Source organism: Hirundo rustica, chromosome 14 (assembly GCF_015227805.2).
Source record: "Hirundo rustica isolate bHirRus1 chromosome 14, bHirRus1.pri.v3, whole genome shotgun sequence".
NCBI lineage: Eukaryota > Metazoa > Chordata > Aves > Passeriformes > Hirundinidae > Hirundo > Hirundo rustica.
In genome coordinates this window covers 13,986,148-14,010,525 of record NC_053463.1, presented here as the reverse complement: position 1 = coordinate 14,010,525, position 24,378 = coordinate 13,986,148, and the positions used below count along the sequence as shown (strand labels likewise).

General features: G+C 48.9%; 1 protein-coding gene across 2 annotated transcripts in view; it reads right to left on the bottom strand.

Moving 5' to 3' along the window:
- The window catches only part of WWC1 (WW and C2 domain containing 1), a 66,055-nt gene extending 49,456 nt beyond the window's left edge, over nt 1-16,599 (bottom strand). The window contains exon 1 of one of the 2 annotated variants that reach the window (XM_040078269.2): nt 16,352-16,599. In XM_040078269.2, the coding sequence (XP_039934203.1) occupies nt 16,352-16,470 (119 nt within the window). In that variant the 5' untranslated portion in view covers nt 16,471-16,599. Of the gene's footprint in view, nt 1-2,939; nt 3,034-16,351 lie in introns of those variants that run through there. The other variant, XM_040078270.2, reaches the window with a different exon arrangement.
- Between the last annotated feature and the right edge of the window lie 7,779 nt (nt 16,600-24,378).

Here is a 24,378-nt window from a genome sequence, read left to right as displayed (position 1 = left end):
GCGTGCACAACAGTGCTTTGAGTCATTAGAGGACGGGATTTATACTTCACTGCACGCATCTTGCTCTTTGTCAGTGCGTGCCTGGATACAGCCAAAACGAACACAAGTATCTGGAATGTCTGCAGCTCGAAAGCCAGTGCATCTGAATACAAAGCTGAGCCCTGCGAGGCTCAGACTGGCTGCTGTGACCCTCAGTTGCACATACCGCTTCCCCAAAGATACTTAAAATCCTTACTCCCGTTTTTTTCACTGAGCATCTGGAAGCAGACTGCAGCATAATGTTTAAGCTATGTCCTGAGGCTGTAAAAGAGATGTTAGGGAGGACACAGCAGCAGTGCAGGTGATGGGTTGTGAGGACAAAGAGCTCGATATCAGAGCTGTCCCGGGTTTAATCCCGGCAGAGGGGTCACAGGGATCGCGGTTCCTATAGCAGCAGCCACTCCTCGAGGGCTGAGCCCACGCCAGATGGAGATCCCTGCCCTAGGTGTTTGCCAGACAGAGAATGCTGCAGCACACCAGAGATGTCTGTCCCTTCAGTCATCACCAGTTCATTTGTTGGTGCCCAGTTCTGCTCTGCAAGGCAGCAGCTCTCCCCAGAGCACCCCAGGTGAAGCGACAGCAGCCCCAGGTCTGCAGCTCAGATAGGGCTCCCTTCCACACTGCATGTGGCCAAATCACCCAGGTGCTTTTCATGCAAAAACTGAGAGCCATAGCAATGTTTTTCATGGATTATAAGATTTTTCTGGCAATTCTTGAATTTCTTCTACTGAGGATTTCAATCAGCTTCCCAAATCTCTAAATATCCATAACATGCTGATGAACTCTAACCACCTCAACTAGCTTCATCCACATAGCATGGCTACATCCTATGGACAGCCCTACCCTAAGGAATCACATACCCACAGCTTATGCTACACTTTCAAAAGGATGTATTAGGCACTGGATTTTCCATTTTTCCCATCTATGTATTGCCATATTGCCTATTATTTAATGCGAACTCCAAAATAGGATTTTAAGCATTTGGTGCATAACACACAGAGTATTATTTTGGGGCTTTGTAACAAGTCAAGCCAAACCACCTCCGTTTTCACATGTTTTTCTTCCCTGCAAGTTGAGGGAAGCAGCAGAAGGCACAAATCTGTACGAATTTCAGCTTTGTCTTGGAAAATACAAGTTGGTCTTGTATCTAATCAAATAAGTTCTTAAAATCTAGCAGAGGCCACAGAAACCTAGCACAGCAGGAAATCACATTTCTTTGTGTTGTGCCCTATCAAGCCTCAACTCCTGTTCATCTGTAACAAGGTATTTTCTTTCTCAGTTTTCAATACAGGGGATATAGTCAGGAAAAGAAGATAGTGAGCTAGACTTCTGCTCTCCTCCCAAAAATAAGCCCTCTCTGTAAAGCAACCTAGCAAACAAGTTGCAGAATCTGCAGGTGCTTTAAGGCACAAGACATTTCACTCCTGAGATTTTCTTGTGAGGCCAGGAATACCCCAGGTCGCTAGTACCTTCCCCTGAAATTCAGAAAGCAACGCTCTGAAAAACAAGCTACTTCAAAGCCAGTCTTCTCTTTGCAAACACCAAATTTTTTACAGCTGACATTGTTAGAAAGACATTCCTGTCCAGCTTACCTCAGTTGTGCTTTCCCTTCTTCCATCCAAATAAAAAAAGGAGAAAGCTGTGTTTTTGGTTTGTTTCGTTTTTTTTTCAGACAGCGTAAAGTAGTATTTCTTGCCAAGATCCCTCAGTAACACTTTTTCTCCATCACTATCAGGTTCTGTAGCCTTTATGTACGCCAAGGGATAAGAAGCAGCTAAATGAGTCAGTCTCTCTCAGTCAAAACCAGTATTTGTTGCAAGACACTTGAGGTAAAACTAAAGCAGCTGGGGAGGTGGAAAGTGTTATCTGAACACCCACTCCTCTGTGGGTACAGAAAACGAGGAATTCAGGAGTACAGCCTGCACACACCATGTGCACTGCTCTCCAGGCAAACCACACCAGGCACAGTGCAAATCATCAGTTGCTTGATCTGGCTTCAGCTGAAGCTTGTTTATAACTCACTGAAGCTGCTGGAATACAACCATCACTATTGCTCAAGGCAATTACCTAAAATATCTCAGCTATTCATTTTCATCCTTACGTCAAAGCTGTGTTTAATGGATCTGACACTGTGCCTTACAGTACCGTAACACCTGCTATTAAGCAAGCCACCATGAGAGCTTACAGGTTTGAAATTTGCTGCTTAACTCACTACTACTTCACCATCAGCACCTGAATGAAATGCAACTCTCCCATGCCAGCAGCTTTTTTTCAGCAGTTTCACTGTGTTACCCTTTTTATTCGTTTCTACCCAAACGCTGATCTACACCACTGATGCAGAATTCACAACATGCATATTAACTTACTCCCACCCGCTCAGCTAAATAAATCATTATCCACAGTTCAGCTCACCTGCAAAGATCAAGCTGAAATTCTCTGACAAACAAAGTACTCCTGCTGCCCTTGTCTAGCAACTTTAATCTAATCTACAGACTGATCCAGAGAGCCAACTTGCTATCAAGTTCCAACATCAGTGATGAATCTGCAGAACTATTAAAAACACAGACCTTACGGGCAGAGGTGTTTGAACACTCCTGCTTTCCACTAATAATGACCTTTGTTTGATGTCCTTCTAATAACTGCCAAATCAATGGCATAAACAGATGCTTCTACTGTTCCAAAGCAGCAAAGACAAAGGGTGGTGATACTGCAGAAACTGCAGTGGTCAGGATGAATGAAACACAACACTGAAATTCTAGCAGCACTTCAGAGAAAACACTGAGTGTTTTGCTAGGCTCCCAAGCAACCCCACGCTGAGCAAGGCCAGCAAGCAGGCAAAATGGTGCCTCCAGTTGTGCATGCAGAAGGTACAGGGAGGACATCCAGAAAGCAGCACATACCTTTTCAGGTGTCACCTTCACCGTGTCGCAGCAGATGGAATTACAGCCCACAGCGCAGCACTGAGAAAGCATCAATCTGATATTTGAGCTGTCTGCTTTGAAAGACAAACTACAAGTGACACAGCTGCCTGGCTGAACCCACACTCACCACCCATGGTGCCAGGCAAGCACAGCATAACCGCACTGACAGCAGCTCAGGAGCGAGCCGTGACTTCCAGGGGAACCATGCTTGGCAGGAAGGTCACTCCTACCTCAACTTGTCACTGCTGCCAGACAGTCCTCAGGCTGTTCCAGCTTACTGCAGCAGCAGAAATTGTGCCCAGAAAGAGAGGGAGCAGTTTTCTGCATGCCAGCAAAATCAGTGAGGATGCAGATGGGCACCCAGGCTAAAGGAATGGCCACCTCCCACAGCAGGATGGCTCAGTCACTCCTCAGCCTGCTCCAGCCCTGCCAGTGGGGCTTGTGCTCAGCCCCACAGCCAGAACCAACCTCTAGGGCAAAGATTTTTACTTCTACCGCTGGCAAAACTGCAAGTGGTTACAACACTGTGAGCAACGGTTCACTGCACCCTTCTGAGATCGATCCAGAGACAACCGCTTATAGTTACTAAAACAAAATTCAACCAAATTCAAACCTCCCTTCCAGCCTCTACCTGTATAGCACTCTTTTAAAACATGGGATTTGTTAATAACTTTACCTCTTCTAGCTTTCCTCATCAACACATAACAAAAAATACTGGCATAAAACCAGCTCATACATCTGGGCACAGCAATCAGAAACACCACACCTCACACACCAGCCATTCCCCCTGTGTGCATCTGAACTGCTTGATGGGTCAAGTGCCCACCCTGTAAAGCCAAGAAGTCACCAACTCAGGACTCAGCTTAAAGAGAACTGGGTTTGTTTAGCTCGATTTTGTGCTTCTTACAGAACTACACCAATTCATATTCTTCAAATACTCAGTGCTGTATCTTCATGCCCTTATGTGACCAGCCACCAGCTTAGACACACTGCTGCTCTGACCTGGCAGAGGATACAAATCCTCAGTGCTCATTGTGAAAGCAACAGCTTTACACAGTTACCTGGAAACATTATTTCAAACCCGCTGAAGCACAGCTTTGTACAGCAGAGCCCCCAGGCACAGAAGGGACAGTGTGTCTGCCACATGCCCCCTGATCACAGCACAAGACAGCAGCAGGGGATCCAGGGCTCTTCTCTGATCACCAAGGACAGCAACTACCTGTGACTGAATGAGAAAAACAAGTAAACAGGACTAAAAGGGCAATTTGCTACACCTGTGCCAGCCAGAGGAATGTATATATAGATAGTCCTTAGTGAGTTGAGTGCACTGCTCTGTCTTCTTGTTCAGCTCAATCAAAGCATCCCACAGGTGGGTTGTTACAGGAGCAGGAAAACTAAATCAGACAACACAACTCTCAAAGAGGGACTAACCTCAGTGGTGAAGAAAGAACGTCAGAACTCTGCTGGCTTCGCCCATCCAGCATTGATGTATTTTATATTCTCCCAACATAAAACTATGCACAAAGAATAAAGAGCTCATAAAGCTTCAAAAAGGAGCAATTCCAAACGAAGCCAACAGGAACACCAAGAGAGCACAGTAAGAAATACTTTGTGATGGTCCAGACACAAGAATAAACCACAGCTTTCCCAGAGGGTATACAGTGAATTTCCCTAGAAGGAACTGCCCAGGCTTAGGTCCAGTTTTAAGAGCAGCTCTGGTTCGTTAGTGATTGCCCATAGCAATACACAAACACCAGCCACCACAAAGGTCCAGTGCCACGTGGCCACCACTCTGCTGCACAGGCAGAGCAGCTGGTGCCTGTAGAGGGACACAGGATTGCCACTTCCAGCTGTGACAGGATCCCGAGGAAGGTGAAGGCAGGCACAGAATCGCAGGACAAGTCCCAACCTTATCTTATCACGGCTGTGTTAGAGGCCCAGGCTGAGCTCTGTTTTCCCAGCAGGATGCCTGGCAGTTGCTGTCCCATTTCAGAGGATCATCTAGTGCCATGACTGATGGGCAAGATAAACCAGTTGCATCACCACACCCTACCCAGGAACGCGGCACTGTCACTGAGCACTCACCGGCTGCATGCAGCAACACCAGGTGCAGGCAACAGTTACTCCAGAGCAGCATTTCTCCCCGTTGGTGATGTTAGAAAGGATGTACTTTGTCTGCAATACTTAAAGACTTTTGAAAGCATAAAGCATTGGTAACAGTGTATTCATATCCACCCCAGCGAAGAACTGAGGCTACATCCTTTAAAGGCAATTCATTTCCACTTGCACAAAAGCTACTTATTTAAGACAGCCGCACTCCAAGCTGTTGCAGTTCGACTCTTTGCTTACCTGTGGGATATGAAAGTTTAGATAAAGGTATTTGACATTAAAATCAGTTGAGAAAAACATCCTAACAAGTTCCTAAGTCTATTTGCTTTTCTTAGCATGACAGGCTTTACAAAATCTCTTGCAATTCTCTGCTTCATGCTTTGTTCAAAACTTCCCGATTATACTAATAAAATAATGCCCAAAGCACAACAAAAATCTTTTAATAGAGTCAAAATTAAAGTATCGGATCTATTACACCACCCAGCCTTTTCCCTCCACTGGAGAAGCATTAGAGCCTTTGGACATCTCATTTCAACAAGAAGGTTATTTAGTTCTCGAGTTTGGAGTAAAGTATTTAATCGCCAAAGGATTTGCAAATTACACATGAATATGCATGTAGCACTTCTCACCATGACATAAATCCTATTGTATATTTATGAATGGATTGCTTTGCCTCCAGCTTCTACATGTATATAAACACAGGTTTTAATCTTCAATTCCTTCCTCCCTCCCTTCTTTTTAAGAAGTTGCTTAAACAAATTTGCATTTTTGGAATCTATTACCTACAGAGTATTTCTTGCCTTTTTTTTTTACTCCATAAACCTCCTTCTCCTATCAGGCAAAGTGCTTACTAATGAAAGGCTTTAAAGACCCTGTAAACATGGCCTTAAGGGAAATAAGCAACAGTGTTATGTGGCTTGGGGAGAGAAAAAGTTGAAGCAACAATCACTGGAAAAAAGGAGTGGACCAGAGCTGGGAACAGAAAGGTATAAAATGACAGGTCAACAGCTCGCCTTTGACTGCAAAGCCACTTGCTAGGGGGGAGTAAACCCTCCATAAATATGGAGAATGCAACATAAATAATACAACTGCTGTTGTGAAACCCCTAATTCATAGTGACATAACCTCATTATTCCCTACACCTCTGAACAGGCATCTAGGCTGGTCACAAAGCAGCTGGACCAAAGCAGCATTTCAGCTTGTTTTCAACAAAAAGAGGTAAGAGGCAGCACTGCCATTCAGACACACAACTACCCAACTACTCCAGACAAGTAATTCAAACAATAAAGTCCTTAAAGGGCGTTGTTAAAATTATTAAACTTTGGTTATTTCACTGCAAATCTGTTCAGTATTAAATCTGACTGCAGAGGAACACTTACCAGCGTGCCACACTCCGTCAGAAGAGTGCCACAAGCAGATTTCCAAGCATAAAGTTTACGGGTATGAACGCCACTTGGGCTGTTCTCATTTTTATTACTACACACAGCAAACCCCCAACACCCAGGAGCTAACTGCACCAAATGCCACCTTCTTTCAAGGACCTGGTGCCACTTGGCTCTGGTCACAAAAGCAGAGCAGCCTCCAGGCCCATCTTGCTGCCTGGGGCCGTGACAGCAGTCACAGAGACACCATGGGACTTGGTTTCACACGGGACCAAACGCTCCCAGCCCCAAACAGGCCGGTCTAAATCAGGCTGTGAACTGCAGCGTGCTCAGCAGCAGTCATGTGTTCCTCCACTCATCAAGGGATCTTTTCCTGACAGGAAGGAAGAACCGCACAGCACCTGACCCAAACCCACAGTGACTGCACTGCAAGGGAGCCCCAGCCCAGCCAAGCTACTGAAGATGCAACACAACTTGTCAGAGCTGACATCCAAAACTGCAGGAGCCTGCATCTGGGAAACAGACAGAAAAGAAACCAGGAAGCACTCTGGGGTATTATCTACAGACTACTGGACAAATAGAGAATAAAGATGAGAAAATTCAACACAGAACATTTGCTTTAGGGATAAGAGTGGCATTTACAAAAGATGTGTGAAAACAAGCCTGAGTGGAGGACTCTGTGTTACCAGTTCAGTTGCAAATTTGTCTTTGCAAACTAAGATTTTTATCCATGCAACCCTTTTGCAAATGACCATGCTAGGCTCCGGCCATGCACCTCTCCCCTTCCATCCACACAATCGTCTCCTGAAAAGAAATCTTAAAAAGGAAGTGAGGAGCCCTGCCCAAGGAATATAAGAGAAGCAACTGAGATGTGCTTTAAGAAAGTATTCACATTCAGGTGATGCTTTCATTAGCATCAGGCAGATCATGGCAGATACCTTCTAAACTGAATTATTATTAGTAAGCCGGTTGTACGAGAAACTCACCGTGGCTGCCACACAGCAGTCAATAAGTAATTAACAGATGACAATGTATCTACCTTTACTCAGAGTTACAGATCATCGCAGCTGAATTTTCACAACCAAATTTAAAAAGCAAAACATGGAAAAGTTAAGAAGCCTAAGATATCTTACAAAGCTTTAGTACCACAGAAAACCATGGGAAATGGCAGAAGCCATGACATTTCATTTCCCTCCACATACAGATTAAAATAAGACAGAATAACACTCACTGAGGGCTGCAAAGAGATCACTTTGCCAGACAAATCTGCCCATGCCTAGAATACCGGAAAACTTTTTGGAAACTAGCTGTTAAACAGCCTAAAGCCTTCTATGTACGTGCCCATACAAGAATTAAACAGTCCCATCAAGGCAATAACTTGTGTAGTCTGATGATTAGACCTTGTGGTGTGACATAAGAAAAGGGACATAAGACAAATAGCAAACCCACCTTACTGCCTTGCTGGCTGATGAGCTATTCAGGTTAGATGACTTCAAGGAATTTCAGAAAAATCTAAACAAGTGGGTCAACTGACAGCTGAAGTGGAGAAAGACCAGATGTTGAGAAATGTTGAATAATATACTGAATACGAGAGTTTAACCTCCTTATTCTCCACAGGGTTAACACACCACTAATCAAATACACCTGGGCATCACCACATCCATGCTCCAACAAAAAGCCTGTTCAAAGTGATGATTTAATTTCAAGTCTAACCATGCCAAAACTCTACAATACCAAACGTTATTCATGCTATGAATATTTATTTATTAAAAAACCCACAATTCAATATGAAAAGCTCACCTGGAATTAGATACAGTACAGGTCAGCAGAATTTATATAAGTCTTACTATTTTTTCTAAAAATACCCAGCACCATCCAAGACAGGCCTGAGACACCTTACAGGAAACAAGCTGGATAATTCACAGAGCTGCATCACGTGCGACAGCCACATACTTTCCATTATCATCCCCACCCAAATCTCCTTTGAGATAATTTGGATAAGCAGCCCAAATATATACTCAACGTTTCAAACAGTCAACAATGGAGCCAGTGGCCAGGATGATGTCAGGAGATGACTCCTCCTCTTCACTCAGGGGCCAGGTGCTGTGGTGAGAGGTTTCTGCTGCCAAGCCATGGTGTTAACCTGCCTGAGCCCCTCGAGGATGTCCCATGGGATCGTGTACCTGATGTCCTGAAGGCTGCACGGCCAGGGGACAGCCTGTGCAGCTGTGCCACCAGCATGTCTTCTAGCGGCTGCAGGGGCTCAGCTGGCTCAGGTCATCCAAAGCTGTGCCTGGCACAAGCAAAATTAACCACTAAATTATCTACAGTATACTTTCACAGAGCAGTTCCAGGGTTACCTGCATTTGCCTGTGCTGCCTGAAGGGTCCACAAGGTTATTTTACCCTCTGCTGTTCCTCTGCAGGCCATCCTCCCTGTGGGGTAGGGTTGTGAAGGATGAAACAGCAGAGAGCCCTCTCCTTGGCAGGGGACTGCCCTTGTTCTGAGCACAGGGCTATTAAGGCAGCTGAAAGTCACATATGAGAAATCTGCAAGCTGTTGCAGGGTCATTTAAGCAACAGTTTCACTTACACTTCGGTTCAAAGTAGCTGTGTGGCCACCTTACATCTCAACTCTGCACAGAGCAGATATGAATGACTGCCTCTTGCAAATCAATACTGTTTATTGCGTGCTTTAAATCAATAAAGCTTCCCTCCACAGGGTACATTCTTCTAAAATAGTAATTAGGCATTTGAGGAGAACCAAACAGTTTCACTAAACAATACCATTAGTCCTGAAACATCAGTTTGACATCTCAGCCAGAAAGCACTTTGTCAGAACTAATTAATCCCTGCAGCACCTCCATGAGATTGAGAAAGCAATTCATCTGTTTTTCAAATGTGTTGGGTACTTATGCTGCAGAACATCGTGGCTGGGGTGGAATCCGTAAGTATCAGCATAAACTGAGAACAAACCAAGCCAGGAGAACCCTTCCAAGAGCATGAAAAAAAACAGATAACACTGACATCTGTAGGATTTGGCTTCTTTGCATCTTCCTGTCACACACCAAACCTCCTGTGACTGTCTGGAGAGTCTTCCAGATGCCACTTCACTGAATGAGTGGCACTGAAAGGCAGTCATTTTTCTGCAGGGAGCAGTTTTGCCCACTGTTTGTTCAGCCAATTATCTATGCATCTAGCTTTAAAGGGAGGAGGGAACAGTAACCTTAGGCTCTGTGAACAAAAACTGAGCTTAAACTGCTCAAATAAGGCCTAGTCCTCATTTCCACAAGCAAAGCACGTAACCTCACTAAACAGGTCTTGCGAATGGCAAGCGGCCAGCGTGAAAAGTATTTCTCTCCAAGGAAGTGGTCAATCTGCATAGCTCTCCTACAGGTGCATGCGGTAGCATTAGTCTACATATCTCCACCTGACTCTGCCAAGCTGCTGCCACCCCTCTTTATTGATTAATTATTCCAGCTAACAGCTTGCCCTGCTGGTGCAGCACTCAAGGCTTCCAGGTTCAGGAGGACCAGCAAGGCCTTCCCAAGCCAGCTGTACGGTCTCTCCCTCTCTCTGAGAAAGGCTTGAAGGTGTCCCATGCGACACAACGAGTGCCAAGCCCAGCCCAGGACATTTCCCTCCTGCCAGACGTGAGCTCAGCAGTGTCGTGACGTGTGCAGGAACGCGCCGTGGGGCGGTGACGCTGCTCGGAATGCTGAGCACACAGCGAGGACAGCCTTGGCAGCCTGCAGCCACCTCCAGGAGCACACAACAGCAATCATTTCCTAATAGACTCCTCCAGCAACTGCGATTAGAGCCAGTCCCAAAAGGTGGAGTGGTGGCTCAGTGACAGGACCCCCCCTGAGCCCCTTAGCAAACACCACATCTTTACGTACAAGGGATTTCATTAAACTCCTTTGGACAAATCTTCCCATGTCTTCCAATAAATTTTCTGGCACGATCTAGAGGAATTTAAGCCAGATTCAGACATGGAAAAATTTGCTGCATCTTCCCGTAACTGTGCTAGCTATGAAGCTGCCCTGTAAAGACTATCTTTAGGAGATGCTCTTCCTCACTTCTGGTTTCACATGGGCTCCAGCAAGTGAAAATCCATTCTTCCTGTAAAACTCCATCAGAAATCACAGGGAGGAGCTAAGCACCTGGGAACACCTCCTCAGCTGGGCTGGCAGAGAGCCTGACCAGGTCAAGTGCCTGGGGACAGTTTCACAAGTGCACCCTCAGCAGCATTCCTGGGTTGCCACCAGCGCCAGCCCCACTCCCACTCCTCCGAGCCTCCTGGCTCAGCCCCGTCTGTGCCACCACGAGTTTCTGCACAAGCATACACAACCTGGATCAACTGTTTCTGTAAATAAACCCAAACAGCAAAATAGCGTTTTCCAGCCAGACCACCTTCCAGCACTGGTACAGAATTTTACCCTGGCAGAAGCAGCAGCTTAAGGTGCCCCAAACACAACAGCACCAAGCACCTGCCCCAGACGCCCAACACTACAGCCACCTCTCCCCTGTCATACCCACATCTTCTGGAATTTACTAACCAATTTACTGCCATTCCACTTGATGGAGATCAAGATAACTACGCTGATATGAAAATATATGACCTACATAGGGATGGAGTTGTTGATTCCATTGCCAAGGAAGTTTCCAGTCAGTGGCAACTTCTCACTTCACATGCTGTCAGTTTTGGAGGCAAAATTAAAGGAGTGAACTTGTGAGCAAGATGACCTTGCCAGAGCAGAAGATGAAGCTCAACCTACATATTTCTAAACAATGTGATTTATGGAGATTTCTTCAAAAGCACTTCTGATCCTTTAAGACTTAGAATTCCCCAAGATGCATTAAAAAGCTGCTGAGCTGAACAAAGTCTTACATTTTTTCCTTTTTTTTTTCTGTTCCACAGAGAAGTAAGATAAAATAATGCTTTTTGTCATTCTAAAGTCACTGCCAACATCCTCTGTCTCCACAGACGTGTGCATACCACACCTTTAGCAGTGATGCCCTTGTTAAAAAGCATCACACCTGTTGTTTTCAGTTCCCTCCCGGTGTGAGGTGAGCTTACACAACTGAGGATGTACACTGGCTCTGAAGGCAGTCCCTGCAGTCTTCAAAACATCCAGGCTTGTCTGTGGAGTCCAGGGAGGGGGAAAAAAAAAAACAAAAACAAATCAACCCAACCCCCACAAAATAATAAAGTCTGATCTTTTATAACTGAAGCAGTGTGATGGATTTCAGCTCCAACCCACTTTTCCAATCTACAGGTGCATCCTGAGCTAACTCATCTTGGAAGACACTTGATATTAACAAATTAAAATAATTTCAAGTGCCTCAATAATCTTACTTGCTATCGTTGTCTCCTTATGCATTAGCACCTACATAAACCAATTACTATGGGAAGAAGTGAGAACAGCACAAATCCTACACATTAGGACACCTGTTCCAAGAGGTGGCATTTGGATGACTGAAGACTGCATTTTTGTCAGCCCCTTCTGTACTCGTGGAAAATGGTCATCAGCAGTTTCTATGGGCACACACTGAGCTGCCTGTTCCTTATAAAGCTGTCAGCTATTTTGGGGAATGCAAACAGGAGAAAGCAGCAGATTCACATATATATGACAGGGTGCTTAGCTAGATATCAGCAAAGAAAGGCAAGAACAAGCGTCAAACTAGCAGCCTTCAGCTGCATGACCTATGCTGTTGGCACTGATGAAAGAGCATTTCTCTCCCCTGGTGTTTCTATCTTGGAGAATTTTTCTCTCTTCTCCTTATGCTTACTGATATTCATCTACAGAAGAGCACAATGCCTTTTGTTCCTGCTGCCTTTCATTGCCCTCCCTTCTTCCAGCCCTTTTATTTTTAAGGATTCTCACATTTAAGTTAGCTATAGCAGCTTTATTCCAGTCATTAAAGTTATTCTACATTTAAGCAAGTAATCCGAGGAGTAGACAGTCACATACAAATTTTCAGCACAACGCTCACACTTCTAAATCTTTAATAAAGGCAATTTGTAGACCAAGTGTGCAGAGCAGACTGGGGATGAAAAGCTTAAAGATCAGAATAATGCAGAGGAGACAATGCTCTGCAGCATTTCTCATAAATGCCCTAGAAGGGCATGGCTAGAATGATGGTGCTCTCCATATTACACACCTGGCTTTCCTCCACTAAAATCCTCGGGCTCAGCAAAGCTGAATCTTCCTGAGTAAATAGGTGGCCCTAACTATTTTAAATGCACAAGGTCTTACACGTGACACCACATGCAATGGCCCTCAACCTTGGCAAATCTCCTCATCAAAGCTCTGCTTTGGAGGCTCATACTGGAAAAAGCCTTCATGTGGAGTAGGAAGGGAATTCAGGTAGAAAATGCAGAATCTGGGCTTTTACTTAATGAACATCTCCCAGTCCTTTACAGCAACAAGAACCTCCAAGAAATGAAGGGCCATCAACTAAGGCACTGCTGCCTCCCAAAACTGCAAACATCTGAAACTACTAAACTGCTGTTTAGTAATTTCACCAAATTTAAGCTACAATTGCTCCTATTTCAATAGCTTTCATTCTCAACAGGAGTCCAGTGATAGCAGTGAAATGAGAAGTTCAGTCAGCTCCATCTAAAATAACCCAGAAAAACCTGCTTAACACCACCAGGCCAGTAGGAGAACAAAACACAAGTATTCAAGAGTGGCACGGATTATCAGGCATGGCCAAATTTTCAGTGCATCCTGAAGCTTCAGTGTTGAAAGGCAAAGAGAAGTTAAAAAAAAATTCATCCTCTTACAAGACAGTCCGAAGGGGAGTAGAAGTTCCCCTAAACCCGTTGTAAAGAGCCCAAAGACAGCACAGCACTGGAACAGAGATTCCCATCTCTAATCCTCACCTCTGATGACAGCAGAAATCTCACTCAGGGCACTCTGTTGCTCAAGTGCTGCTCATGCTGATGCTTATGAACAGGCAGCAGCTGGTGCTAAAGTTTTGAGACACTGCTGGTATTTTCTGTTTGGCCACCAGCACAGCAGCTTCCAGAGCAGATGCACACTCTGTGTTAAGAAAACAAATGAGACCGCTCTCTGGCATGGCTCACCAACTGGTATGCACTGGTGCAGACCTGAAAGGTCGTGCTTAGTTTTAAAACCAGGAATGACAAATTTTCTCCCACAGCTCAATAAGGTTTTATATCCTGTCACACTGTATTAAATTCCTGAATTATCTAATTTCTAACAGATCTACCAAAAAAGTCAGTTATGTGAGCTTCCTCTTACAAAAAGGAAAATACAGCAGGGTTTTGGTTTTTCCCCCCACCTGTTCAGAAGAATTGCCTTAGAGCTTTTTAACCTGAAACTCCTGTAATGCAAAATACCTTGATTCTTTTCTGTTACACCATACCACAGGGACAGCAACAGTTAAATCACAAAGTTCTTCATATTATTTAATCCTAGGTGATTCCCCAAAATGCTCCAACATCCACAGGTTTCTCAGGACTACCCTGAGTCTGCAGCAGACCCCTCCATGTGCCCAGAGCCAGGTCTGCTCCCCTGGCAGCCTGTTAAACCAACCTCAGCAGAGCTGCAAACCTGTTGTCACAAAACAATGGGATGGCCCGTGCCCTGAAGCTAGATGATATCCCTGCTCATGCTTATTTCCACTAAATTAAGCTAGAATGAAAGATTTAGGGAAGGTTTAAAAACATGTGTTCTATCTTTCACTACCAGCTGCTACTTGCTGATCAGGTTTACAGAGGTCCCCACTGACACTGGGTTCAGAGTGAACCCTTACAAACACATCTTCCTCCACATTCCTCAAACTTGCATTCCTACAGCCATGTTACCCAACATCTATTGCTTTTTGCTGGGTTACAGACCGAATGTGTAAGCACAGCACACAGTGCACTGTAGCAAAGTCACAAACCAATGTCTCAGCTGCAGCACCTTTAAATAGGATTTGTAAAAGGCTAACCTTTCAAACATTTAAGTTTTAAAATACAGTGATAACGTTCAATGTTCAGTGTGCAAATCCAAGTTCACTCCCCTGCAGGGAGCAGTCATCATCTGAGCTGATGAGAAATCCCCCATCAACTGGCTTTCACAGACAGTGGTAATCACTTGGAAGAGAAACTCCTTTCCAGTATGGCAGAGGAGAACTTCAGCTCATAAAAGCTCATGGTGCACCAGATGATGGGTGAGTGCTGTGTCACGTTGTTGTTCTACTCTGGACCAATAGACTCCTCAGAACCTTGAGGATTTTCAGGGGCAGTGTCCAAGGCAGGTTGTTTCCTTGGCAGCACTACTGGAAGATGACTCAGTTGCAAAGCTCTCAGGGCCACGTGTATTCAGGTATATTTCTATGTGCACAACAAGTGTCAGGTGATAAGAGTTATCAGAATGTGTCTGATTATTCCCCTCTAGCAGTGGTGAGCAGGTAATGATTCTGCAACAGCTCAGTCCACAAGGCTAAATAAGGCACCCATTTAGTCATTTCTGTCATTCTTGAATCACTAACCAAGGACACACAGGAATTTTTATAAGCCTGCATTAGGCCTATTAGATTTCTCTCTTGTCTTCATTCTCTGACCAAAATAAGGATGCCAGGAAAGCATTCCTAAATTAAGCTTCTATCGACTTTCATGAAGGTTAAAGGAACACCTTGGAACAATTCTGTTACTGGCCCGTCTCAACCACATTCCTAAAAGTGAACCCCCAGATGAGTTCCAAAGCCCTGGCTGGCAGCAGGTTACATTTGTGTACAGTACACACAAGGATTATTCCTGGAATGCAGAACACTCCTTGAAATCTCGTAAAACTGGACAATCATTCACTCCCATGCTTAACAAAAATCCCATCTAAGTAAACGGAGCGAAGGCAAAGTCCTGACATCCCACCAAGAACGGAAGCCCCTTCAAGAAACTGATCGCTGGAGCAAGGGGAAGAAAGGAACACAAATTCAGAAATGGCACTTTCTGCTCCACAACAGGGAAAACGCTCACTGACAGATGGGGAAGTGTGGGAAATTTATCAATGACAAACTGCATAGTTCAGTTTGTTGGAATTTCCAGCTCGCTAGGATGGATTTTTGAGTCCCCGTTTCTGGGAACTTCAGCTAACAAAGCATTGAATGAGAAATTTAAAAACTTCTAGTTTCAATGGTGATCCAGTAGTGGAGCTTCCTGCACGTTCAAGCTCCCGTGCTCTGGCTCACCATGACCGCCGCAAGCATGGAACTAAAACGTGCTAGGACAGAGTGTTGCCTGGAAATGACCTCGGTCTTGAGCAGCACCCTCTTTATCTTACTTTTCTAAGTGAGTGATGCGGGAAGAGAACTACTCAGAGCAAGCAGGAGCAAGGGGATACCGCAGGGAAGAAGGCGGCAAAGAGAGGCGATCAGAGACACACCCTGAAGTCAGTGACCCCCGCGATGGCCAAGCTCGATAAGGCCACGTAGCTGCTCGCATTGTGGGCCACGATGCGGGACAGGGCCCGCCGACACCTCTGCGACCCCGCCTCGTCCCTCCCGCCGCACCGAGCCGCCGCTGCTCCCCTGGCGTGCCCCGGGCGGGCTCCCAGCCCCGCGAGGGCCGCATGGCCGCGCCGACCGCAGCCGCGGAGCAGCCGCGGAGCAGCGTGCGCTGCGGGGCCGCGGCACGGCCGGGGCCGGCCAAGAGAGAGCGCAGAACGGCAGCAGCACAACTCGCCGAGCCCCCTCCATCCGACCCTTCCCGTGCGGCGGGCAGGAGCCACTGCCGGGCCGGGCCCGCGGGTAACGCCAGCACCGTCCCGCCCTGCCCTCCCGTGCCGAGCCGAGCGGAGCCGGGGGACGCCGGAGGTACCGGCCGGGCTCCGGGGAGCTCCGCGCGCACACCGCCACCGCGGGGTCCCCGCCCGCCGCCGCCGCCCACCTGTCGCGGGGGTCGACCCAGCTGGTGGTGCGGCTGCCGTGGTCGATGTAATACACCTTCCCGTCGTAATCCCGCGCCTCCTCCCAGCCCTCGGGCAGCGGCAGCTCCTTCCGCGGCATGGTCCGCACCGCCGGCCGCGCCGCCCCATGCACCGCCGCGCTGCGCTCCGGGGGCCGCGCCGGGGCTCCCCTCCCGCGGGCAGCGCGCAGCGGTGCGGGGGCCGCGCCGGCCCAGCCGCGCAGGGAGGCGCCGCCGCCGGGCAGCCTCACATGCCGGCCCCGCGGCGGGGGCGGATCGGGGCGGTGCGGGAGAGCGGCGGCGAACCCGCGGTCAGCGCTGGGCGCGGAGCCCCGACCGCTCCGCCCGCTCACGCCTCCATTTCCTGCTCCGCCGGCGGCCGCGCCGCCAGTCCCGCGGCGGCACCGCCCCCGGGCCGGCCACGCCCCCGACCACACCCACCGCCCGGTCACACCCACGGCCACGCCCCCCACGGCCACGCCCCCCGGCCCCGGGCGGGTCCCACAGGCTGCGAGCCCCCGAGCGCCCCGTGGCGGCCGGGCCCGGCTGTGGGGCCGGCTGTGGGGCCGGCTGTGGGGCCGGCTGTGGGGCCGGCTATGGGGTCGGCTGTGGGGTCGGCTGTGGAGTTCGGGGGCCCCGCGGGGCCGGAGCACCGGGCCAGGGCCGGGGACAGCCGCCAGAAGCGCTGCCCTACTCGGCCCCTCCGGGGGGAAGCGCGGGGAGCAGGGAGGGGATCGGGACTGCTCGGTGCCCTGGAGGACACGGCCGTGGCGTGCCGGTGCTGGCATCGCTCGGACGAGCGCAGCAGCTCGGGGCCCTGGGCCAGGAGGTGGCCCTGCCCCGGGGGCACTGCCCTCGGGTGGCCCCGCTCAGCCGCGGTGGGCTCCCGCAGGGGCGGGCGGAGAGCCGGGAGCCATCGGAGCAGCCCACGGAGGTGACAGGGGGGACTTTCTGCGGTTTCCGGAGGGAAAGCTCGTGGCAGCTGGAACGTGGATACACTTCATACCACAGGGAAGCCGGGTTATAAAAGCAGTTAGGGTGGCACACTCAGCCCCCGGTACGGCCACACGCCGCAGGGAGGGTGACGGTGCCCACCCCGCGGGCACGCACCCTGCCCGAGCAGCCGCTGCCGCTACCTGAGCGTGGCTCTGCACGGCTGCCGTGCGCTATGGAAGCAGCTGTGAGGACGTGCCCTGCACAGCCCTTCCCTCGCACATTTCAGTCATTTCGGCTGGAGCAGCCAGTGAGAGTGTGGCAGTCAGAGCCCGTGCGGTGACACGCGATGGGGCCGCGGCTGAGGCGGGTGACGGGCCCAGCGTGGCATGAGGGCAGATCGGCGTGAGGCGGCACTTTCCCCGGGGAACGCCGGCCAACGCCGGTTTCGTACTCTCGAGGGCCGGGGGAAAGAAAGCGAGAAGTTTTGTAGAGCTGCAGCTATTGAAACAGCAGAATGGAGCAGGGATCTCTGCCAAGCGCAGAGGTGGAAAAGGAAACAGGAGGATGGGAAGAGGGGAGCCTCGAAGGGCTGGAGAGGAAAAGTAAAAGTGAAAAAGACAATTAGAAATAACATCTCACTTTCGTGCCAGATTTTGTGGGATTTTTTCTTTCAGGCTTTCTGTCAGCCTGCTGGGAGTCAGAACTGCTAATTCTCTGGAGGCCGAAGCAGAATGTGGTAGCAGTTGGCTGATGAAGTGGTTGAGCAGGGAAGAAAATGAAGACAAGTAAAACTGAAAGCGAGGCATTTGGAAAATAGCCTGGTCTAACCCCATTTTATCTGGAGCCAGACTTGGTGCGGCCTACTAAATAAGTTGCTTTTAAGAACAGCTCTATACGCAAGGCTTTCAAATTAATAATAAATGAAGAATAAAGGAATAAACACTGTTTCTGTCCGTGACTCTAAGCGGGGCTGGTGGTTTCTTTCGGCAGGGAGGGCTGGGAGCAGCAGGAGCAGCGCTGCTCCAGCGAGCAGACACCCGGAGCGCCGGGAGCCCTGGGCCCACGCCAGCCCAGGGCACTGCATTTCTGTGGGGCACTGGGCCACTCACTGCGGCTGTTATTTTCTCTTCTCTGCTTTTAATTTTGTGGATAATGGTGTTTCTCTCTTTGGAAAGTGCTCGGCAAAGTGCTCAAGACATTTCAAAAGGGGAAATGCGGCAACAGGAATAAAGATCAGCAGCAAACAATGTTTTTAAATATTACAAGAGAAGAAGAAAATGGCAATGTGATAACAAGTTATTGTGTATTTTCATGGTCTTATGTTCCAGCACAGAGATACTTTGAAAGGCAGGTTTATTTTAAAGCTCTTTTTTTTTTTTTTTTTTTTTTTTTTTTTTTCCCCTCAAATTTTCAGGGCATATGTAGAGCATGTAGCAAAAGGCTGTATGTAAAGAAGCTGACTGAATTCCCTTTCCCAAGTAATCATGTAAAAGTTTTTAATGTAATTGGTTTTGAAATAAATACCTCAGAAAATATTTGCAGGTAGTTCTGACTCAAGTCAAAAAATTTTATTTGTCCACTCCTGTTTATTTATTAACTCATAAAAAAACCCCAACCTGTCATTGAACCATACAAATTTATAAATGTAATCAGGAATGCGCATATGGTAACTTGCTCCCTTTTACCACTTACACTCACAACAAAAGAATTCAGCGTTATCAGAGTCTGTTTGAACTGTAAAACAATAAACAAACAGGTGATTGTTTTCTCATGAGTCAAGAAGAGGAAGGTTTGGTTTGTAGGTAAGCTCTTACCTGTGTGAAAAGGAAGAGCAGAGCAGAGAACAAAGTCTGCAGAAAACTAATTTTTTTTTGCCCCGGGGTCAGCATCTTTGGCATGACCTCATGTGCTGCACCTCCCAGAGCACCACAACAGGCTGGTTACAAACTGCTCGGTAACAGGAGCTGCCTTCATCTGCTGGTGGTCTCTGGTTTAGAGGAGCTGGTTGCTTGATACTCGGGTTTCTTTTTTCCTAATACATTCAAAAGTCTCCAAATTTGAAGCTCTATTCTTAATTGAGTGCAAATAACAAAACCTCAAAGCTGAAAAGTGGCTGAGGCACAGTATTGGTCTCTTAGCCAAGACCTTCAGATATCTGAACTGAATAGGAAGAAAAATGGGTTTAAATCCAATTACCAGGAAAAAAATTACATGTAACCATTTTCTTTTAAAATTACAACTACATTTTATTTAAAACCTCCAGTTTTTTTCCACTTGAAACACAGTATCATTTCTGTGGAGAGCTCCCTTACCTTTTTAGTCAGCTTCTTCCCCAACCTGCCCACCCCTAAACTGTATGTCAATATCTTTCCATTTCGAAATGGAATTTTAATTTTTAGAATGGTCAAAACGAGCTTCGAAGCAGTGGAACATTTCATTGTGGAAGTAACCTGAAGCCTTCCTGCTTTCAGAAGCCGTTTCCAGCCCAGCAGGAAAAGCAGAGGTGCCCAGGAGGAGGAAAGAGTGCACACAACCTGCTGTACTTTCCAGTACCAGCATGAAAGGGATTTTCTGTAAACATTGGCAAAGCCACTTCATTGTTTTCTTTCAAATTGCTCCTTAAAAGACCCATTGCTGGAGGCCTGAAATAAAAAAAATAAAAAAAATAAAAAAAAAAAAAAAGAAGAAAGAAAAAGGCAGCTGACATCCGCAAAGCCATCCCGTTGCTCTGGCAGGTGTTGGCTGCGCCGTGCCCAGTGTCCCGCTGGTCCCGGCAGCCCTCGTTCCAGACTAGGCATCTGTCACAGGGCACAGGGAAGGTGTGGCACAGGGCTGCCCCACTCCGTGCAGCGTGCCGAGGAGGGGTGTGAGGGATGGGGACAGCCACTGCTTCCTGGGGCAAGGTGGCCACTCAAGGGCCCGTGCAGCAGCTGTGTTTTCCCAGTACACCAGGAAACCTGCTGGCTGGATTCCCGTGTGCTTTGTCCTCTTGAAAGTGGGTCATAAGAGGTCCCTGACTAGTTTGTTCATGAAACAAGATGCAGTAGAATCACATAGATTCATTAAGGCTGGAAAAGACGTTTAAGATGGTCAGGTTCTCGGTGGTGGGGCCATTACATGGGGCTGGTATGACCCAGGTGAGGTACTCACACTGTGTCCCCAGCCACTCCTGAGTCAGGGTTCTACCAAGCCATGAGTCAATATTTACACGGGTGCAAATGTTCAGGCCATCCTGCCACGGGCAAGGCTGGCTCTAACGGGGCAGCATCCTTGCCAGCATCGTTAAAGGGCAGGAAACCCTCTGTCAGCTGAGCTCTGCCTCGGAAGGACAGGATACATCGCAGGAGTCTCTGACAGCTCTTGTGATTCCTGCCACAAACACGTCACTTGGCCACGGGTTTACTCTGTGCTGCCTTCCCGATCCTTGGCACTTTGTACACCTGCATCAAAGATCTTTATCTTTCAGCAAACAAGCCTGCAGTGAGGGAATAAATTCCTGACTATGACCTTTGGGTGCTCAGATTTTTTTTTTTTCCCCACCTATGTGCAAACCAGGTTTGGGTGGTTTTTTTACCCCCAAATAACCCCGATCTCTGTTGCTTCATCAAGCGCTTTTGTGCCCACCAGAAGCACTGCCATCACCCCTCGACATGGCTGGGAAGTTGAGGCGTCTGTGTTCCCAAAGTGTGTGGATATGCCTTGTCACATGCTCTGGGAGCTGAGCGTGTGTCTGTCACTCTTCTCCCCTGCAATAACTGGGGGCTGTTTAACCCATCTCGGAGAGCACCCCAGTGAAACCGGAGCTGTTCGTGCCCGGCTGTCCCCTGTGGGACAGCAGCAGCAGCTCTTGGCAGTGCCACCCAGGTGTCACCCGGGTGTCACCCAGACCTCAGGAGCAGCGCTGAGCTCCTCAGCAGAGGCAGGTCTGCCCTCGGCTGCCAGCCCCGGCCCTGCGGGTGGGAGTGAGGAACGGGGCCACACAGTCACTCCCAGTTATAAGAGTTTAAAAATAATGGTTAATAAATTTCCATCACCCTGCCATGGAGATCACTCCTGGCATAAAAATCAATTGGTTTGGTATATGTTGCTTTTTTTCACTGGCTCATGATTTGCTCAGAAGTCAGGGAGAACTCCTCCCTCCAGCGGGGATTGTCCCGGTCACACGTCAGCTCCCGAGCCCCGGCGCTTCTCCTTTCTGCCCTGGAAATGAGAACCTCGGCATTCCTGCCGGCATGACTGCCCGAGCGAGAGTCCCCTGCCCCCGCTGCGGGACGGGGGGACACGCACAGGGCGGGGCAGAGCTCATCCGCACCGAGGGTGACAGGCGTCCTTTGCCGGGCAGAGAAGGGAGCCCTGCACGTGTGCAGCCTGTGGCAGGGGTGTCCCCAGCGCACTGGCACCGGCGATGCACCCTGAGCTGCACAAAGAGCCCAGGGCCGCCACGGCGTGTCCCCAAACCCAGCCGGGGATGGATCGGCGCAGCTGCACGGAGCCGAGCCAGGCCGGGGGGCTCAGGAGGCTCGGCTTTGCCCGGACGGTTCGTGTTCCTAAGCCGGCGGACGGGATTTCGTGTGGAGCGAGGCGGCAGGGCTCTGCAGCGGGATTTCGGCGCTCCAGCCGGAGCTCCGCGGAGCCTCAGCGCGGAGGAGCAGCTCCGAGCCGGGCTGGGGCAGCGCCGAGGGGTGCCGTGGGTGTCGGTGGAGCAGGGCCGGGTCAGGGAGCAGGAAAGGGACCACGGACATCCCTGTGAGCCGCGGGGATGCGCCCGGGAGAGCAGAGGGAGCTGGCCGATGGCACTGCCGGGCTGTTCCCTGCCATGGCTCCTGGGGGAGGTTGGAGGCAGAGCAGCTGATAAAGCAGAGGCTCTTCTGCCATCCAGGGGCACAGGCTGGAGAAAAGAGCTGATGGGAATCTCGTGAGGATCAGCAAAGGGACGCTCAGAGTCCTGCACCTCGGCAGGAACAACCCCAAGCACCAGTATGAGCTGGAGGCCGCCCAGATGTAAAGGAGCTTTCCAGAAAAGGACCTGGGGGACAAGGAGTTGATCCCGAGCCAGCAGCGTGTTTTTGCGGCAGAGAGAGCCAGCCACACCTTGGGCTGGATTTGCCAGGGCATCACCGAGGGGCTGGGGAGGTGATCCCTCCCCTCTGCTCAGCACCAGTGAGTGGCTGCAGTGCCGAGCCTGGTTCTGAGCGGCCCTGTACCAGACAGACACAGACTGGCTGGAGAGAGAGCGAAGGGCAGCAAGACGGTGAAGGGACAGGAGCATCTGAAATAGGGGGGGCTGAGGGAGCTGAGGCTGCTCAGCCCGGGCAGGAGGGACTCAGGGGGGATCTAATGGCTGTGTACGAGTATCTGAAGGGAAGAGCGGTGACAAGAGAGCCAGGATTGTCTCAGTGGTGCCCAGTGACAGGGCAAAGGAAAAAGGGAAAGGAAGAAATACAGAGAGTTCTGGTTAAATGTAAGAAATACTAATTTTGCTGTGAGGCTGACTGAGCACTGAATAGGTTGTTGTTGCCAACCTTGAAGATACTCATATCTCAGCTGGACATGCCCTTAACATGGGGTTGTCCTCACCTGTCCTGGGACACTGGAACCAAAGAAAGAGCTGGACTCCAAGCCTTACAGCAGCCTCCATCCACACCAATCCCTGCTCTTCAATATGAGCCCTGTGCTAAATGTGAAAACTCTCCTCTTAGGTGCTTTGTCCCAAGGTTTTTAATAACCTGCCTTCCCCAGCTGGGCAGAGACCAAGGCATTGAGATGGGGATGTTTTCTAAAAGATCACTCAGCCTTCAGAGCAGGAATCTGGTTTTTTATCTCTACAGAGAACTTCTGACAGATGAAAAAGACTGATTTATCAACCAGAACTTATTGATTCAGTGACTATTGCCGACAACTAAAAATGAGATAGCTGAATTACTGATTCATAGCACTAATATTTCTTAATATTTGACTTTCATTTATGTGACGGATGCAGCTAGTGGAGTTTGAGGACAGGGAGGTATTTGACACAGTCACAAGGCCTGGGTTTTAGCAGCATAGTCAGTGGTACAGCCCGGAGTCCTGCTGGCTGATTTTCCTTTTGTATGCAACCACCAAATTAGACTAAAGCCTGCCAAAAGCTGTCATCTGCAGATGAAAAACTTCTGTAAATACAATTTCTCCAATAGCAATGCTGCTGAGCTGCTGCAGCAGAGCACGGACAGCATTACAGAGCACTGCCTGCCACCTTCTGTACTCACGATGGCTTAACTGCCACTTCCATTGTAAATCCTATTTGTTAAGGATTTATAAATTGGCTGCATTCATTTGCTTGTCTGAAAGTTGGCACACAGCTCTCTCCCGTGGTGTTTTTACCACATTTTACTTTATTACTTGCTTTTTTCGTCCCCCTCCTTGGCTCAGAAGTAGCCTGACTGTAAGCATTAAATCCTCCTAAGATGCTACACAAGTATTTTAATGAACAAGGAAATGAGGGGAAGACTAACTTGTGACATTAGATGTGTGTTTTGAAGAGCAACAGCCCATTCCTGCTGCAGGAGGCATGGGGAAGCCTGGGCACGGCTGGTGGCACCTGCTGAGCTCCAGGTGAACTGGAGAGCATGGGTGGGAGCAGAGCATGGGTGGGAGCAGAGCATGGGTGGGAGCAGGGCACCTGCTGGGCTCTGACTCCTGCCCCAGGGGCAAACCCCACACTCAGCAGGTCAGAGGAGGCTCCTGGGGCTGGTGGTGGGGAAGGCTGGGCAGGCTGCAGGGGGCTGGCAGGCAGACCTAAACTGTGTGTGGGAGAGGCGGGCAGGGTCCAGTCCCTGCCTTCCCTGCCAAGCTGTTTTCTTGCTGGCGGTCTGGCTGCATGCCTGGCTTGGGTACCTGAGCACATCACACAGGTGTCTCCACCCTTGTGTTTTTGCTTATTTTTGGTGATTGTGGTGGGGAGGCTGAACTGACACAGTGAGCTGTCAATCAGCTGCAATTAAAATTACCAATTTAACCCCTGAGCATGACAGGCCCCACGGTGAGGGTGCTGCCAAGTATTCTGTGATGACTTTTGTGTGACCCAGTCTCAGCTG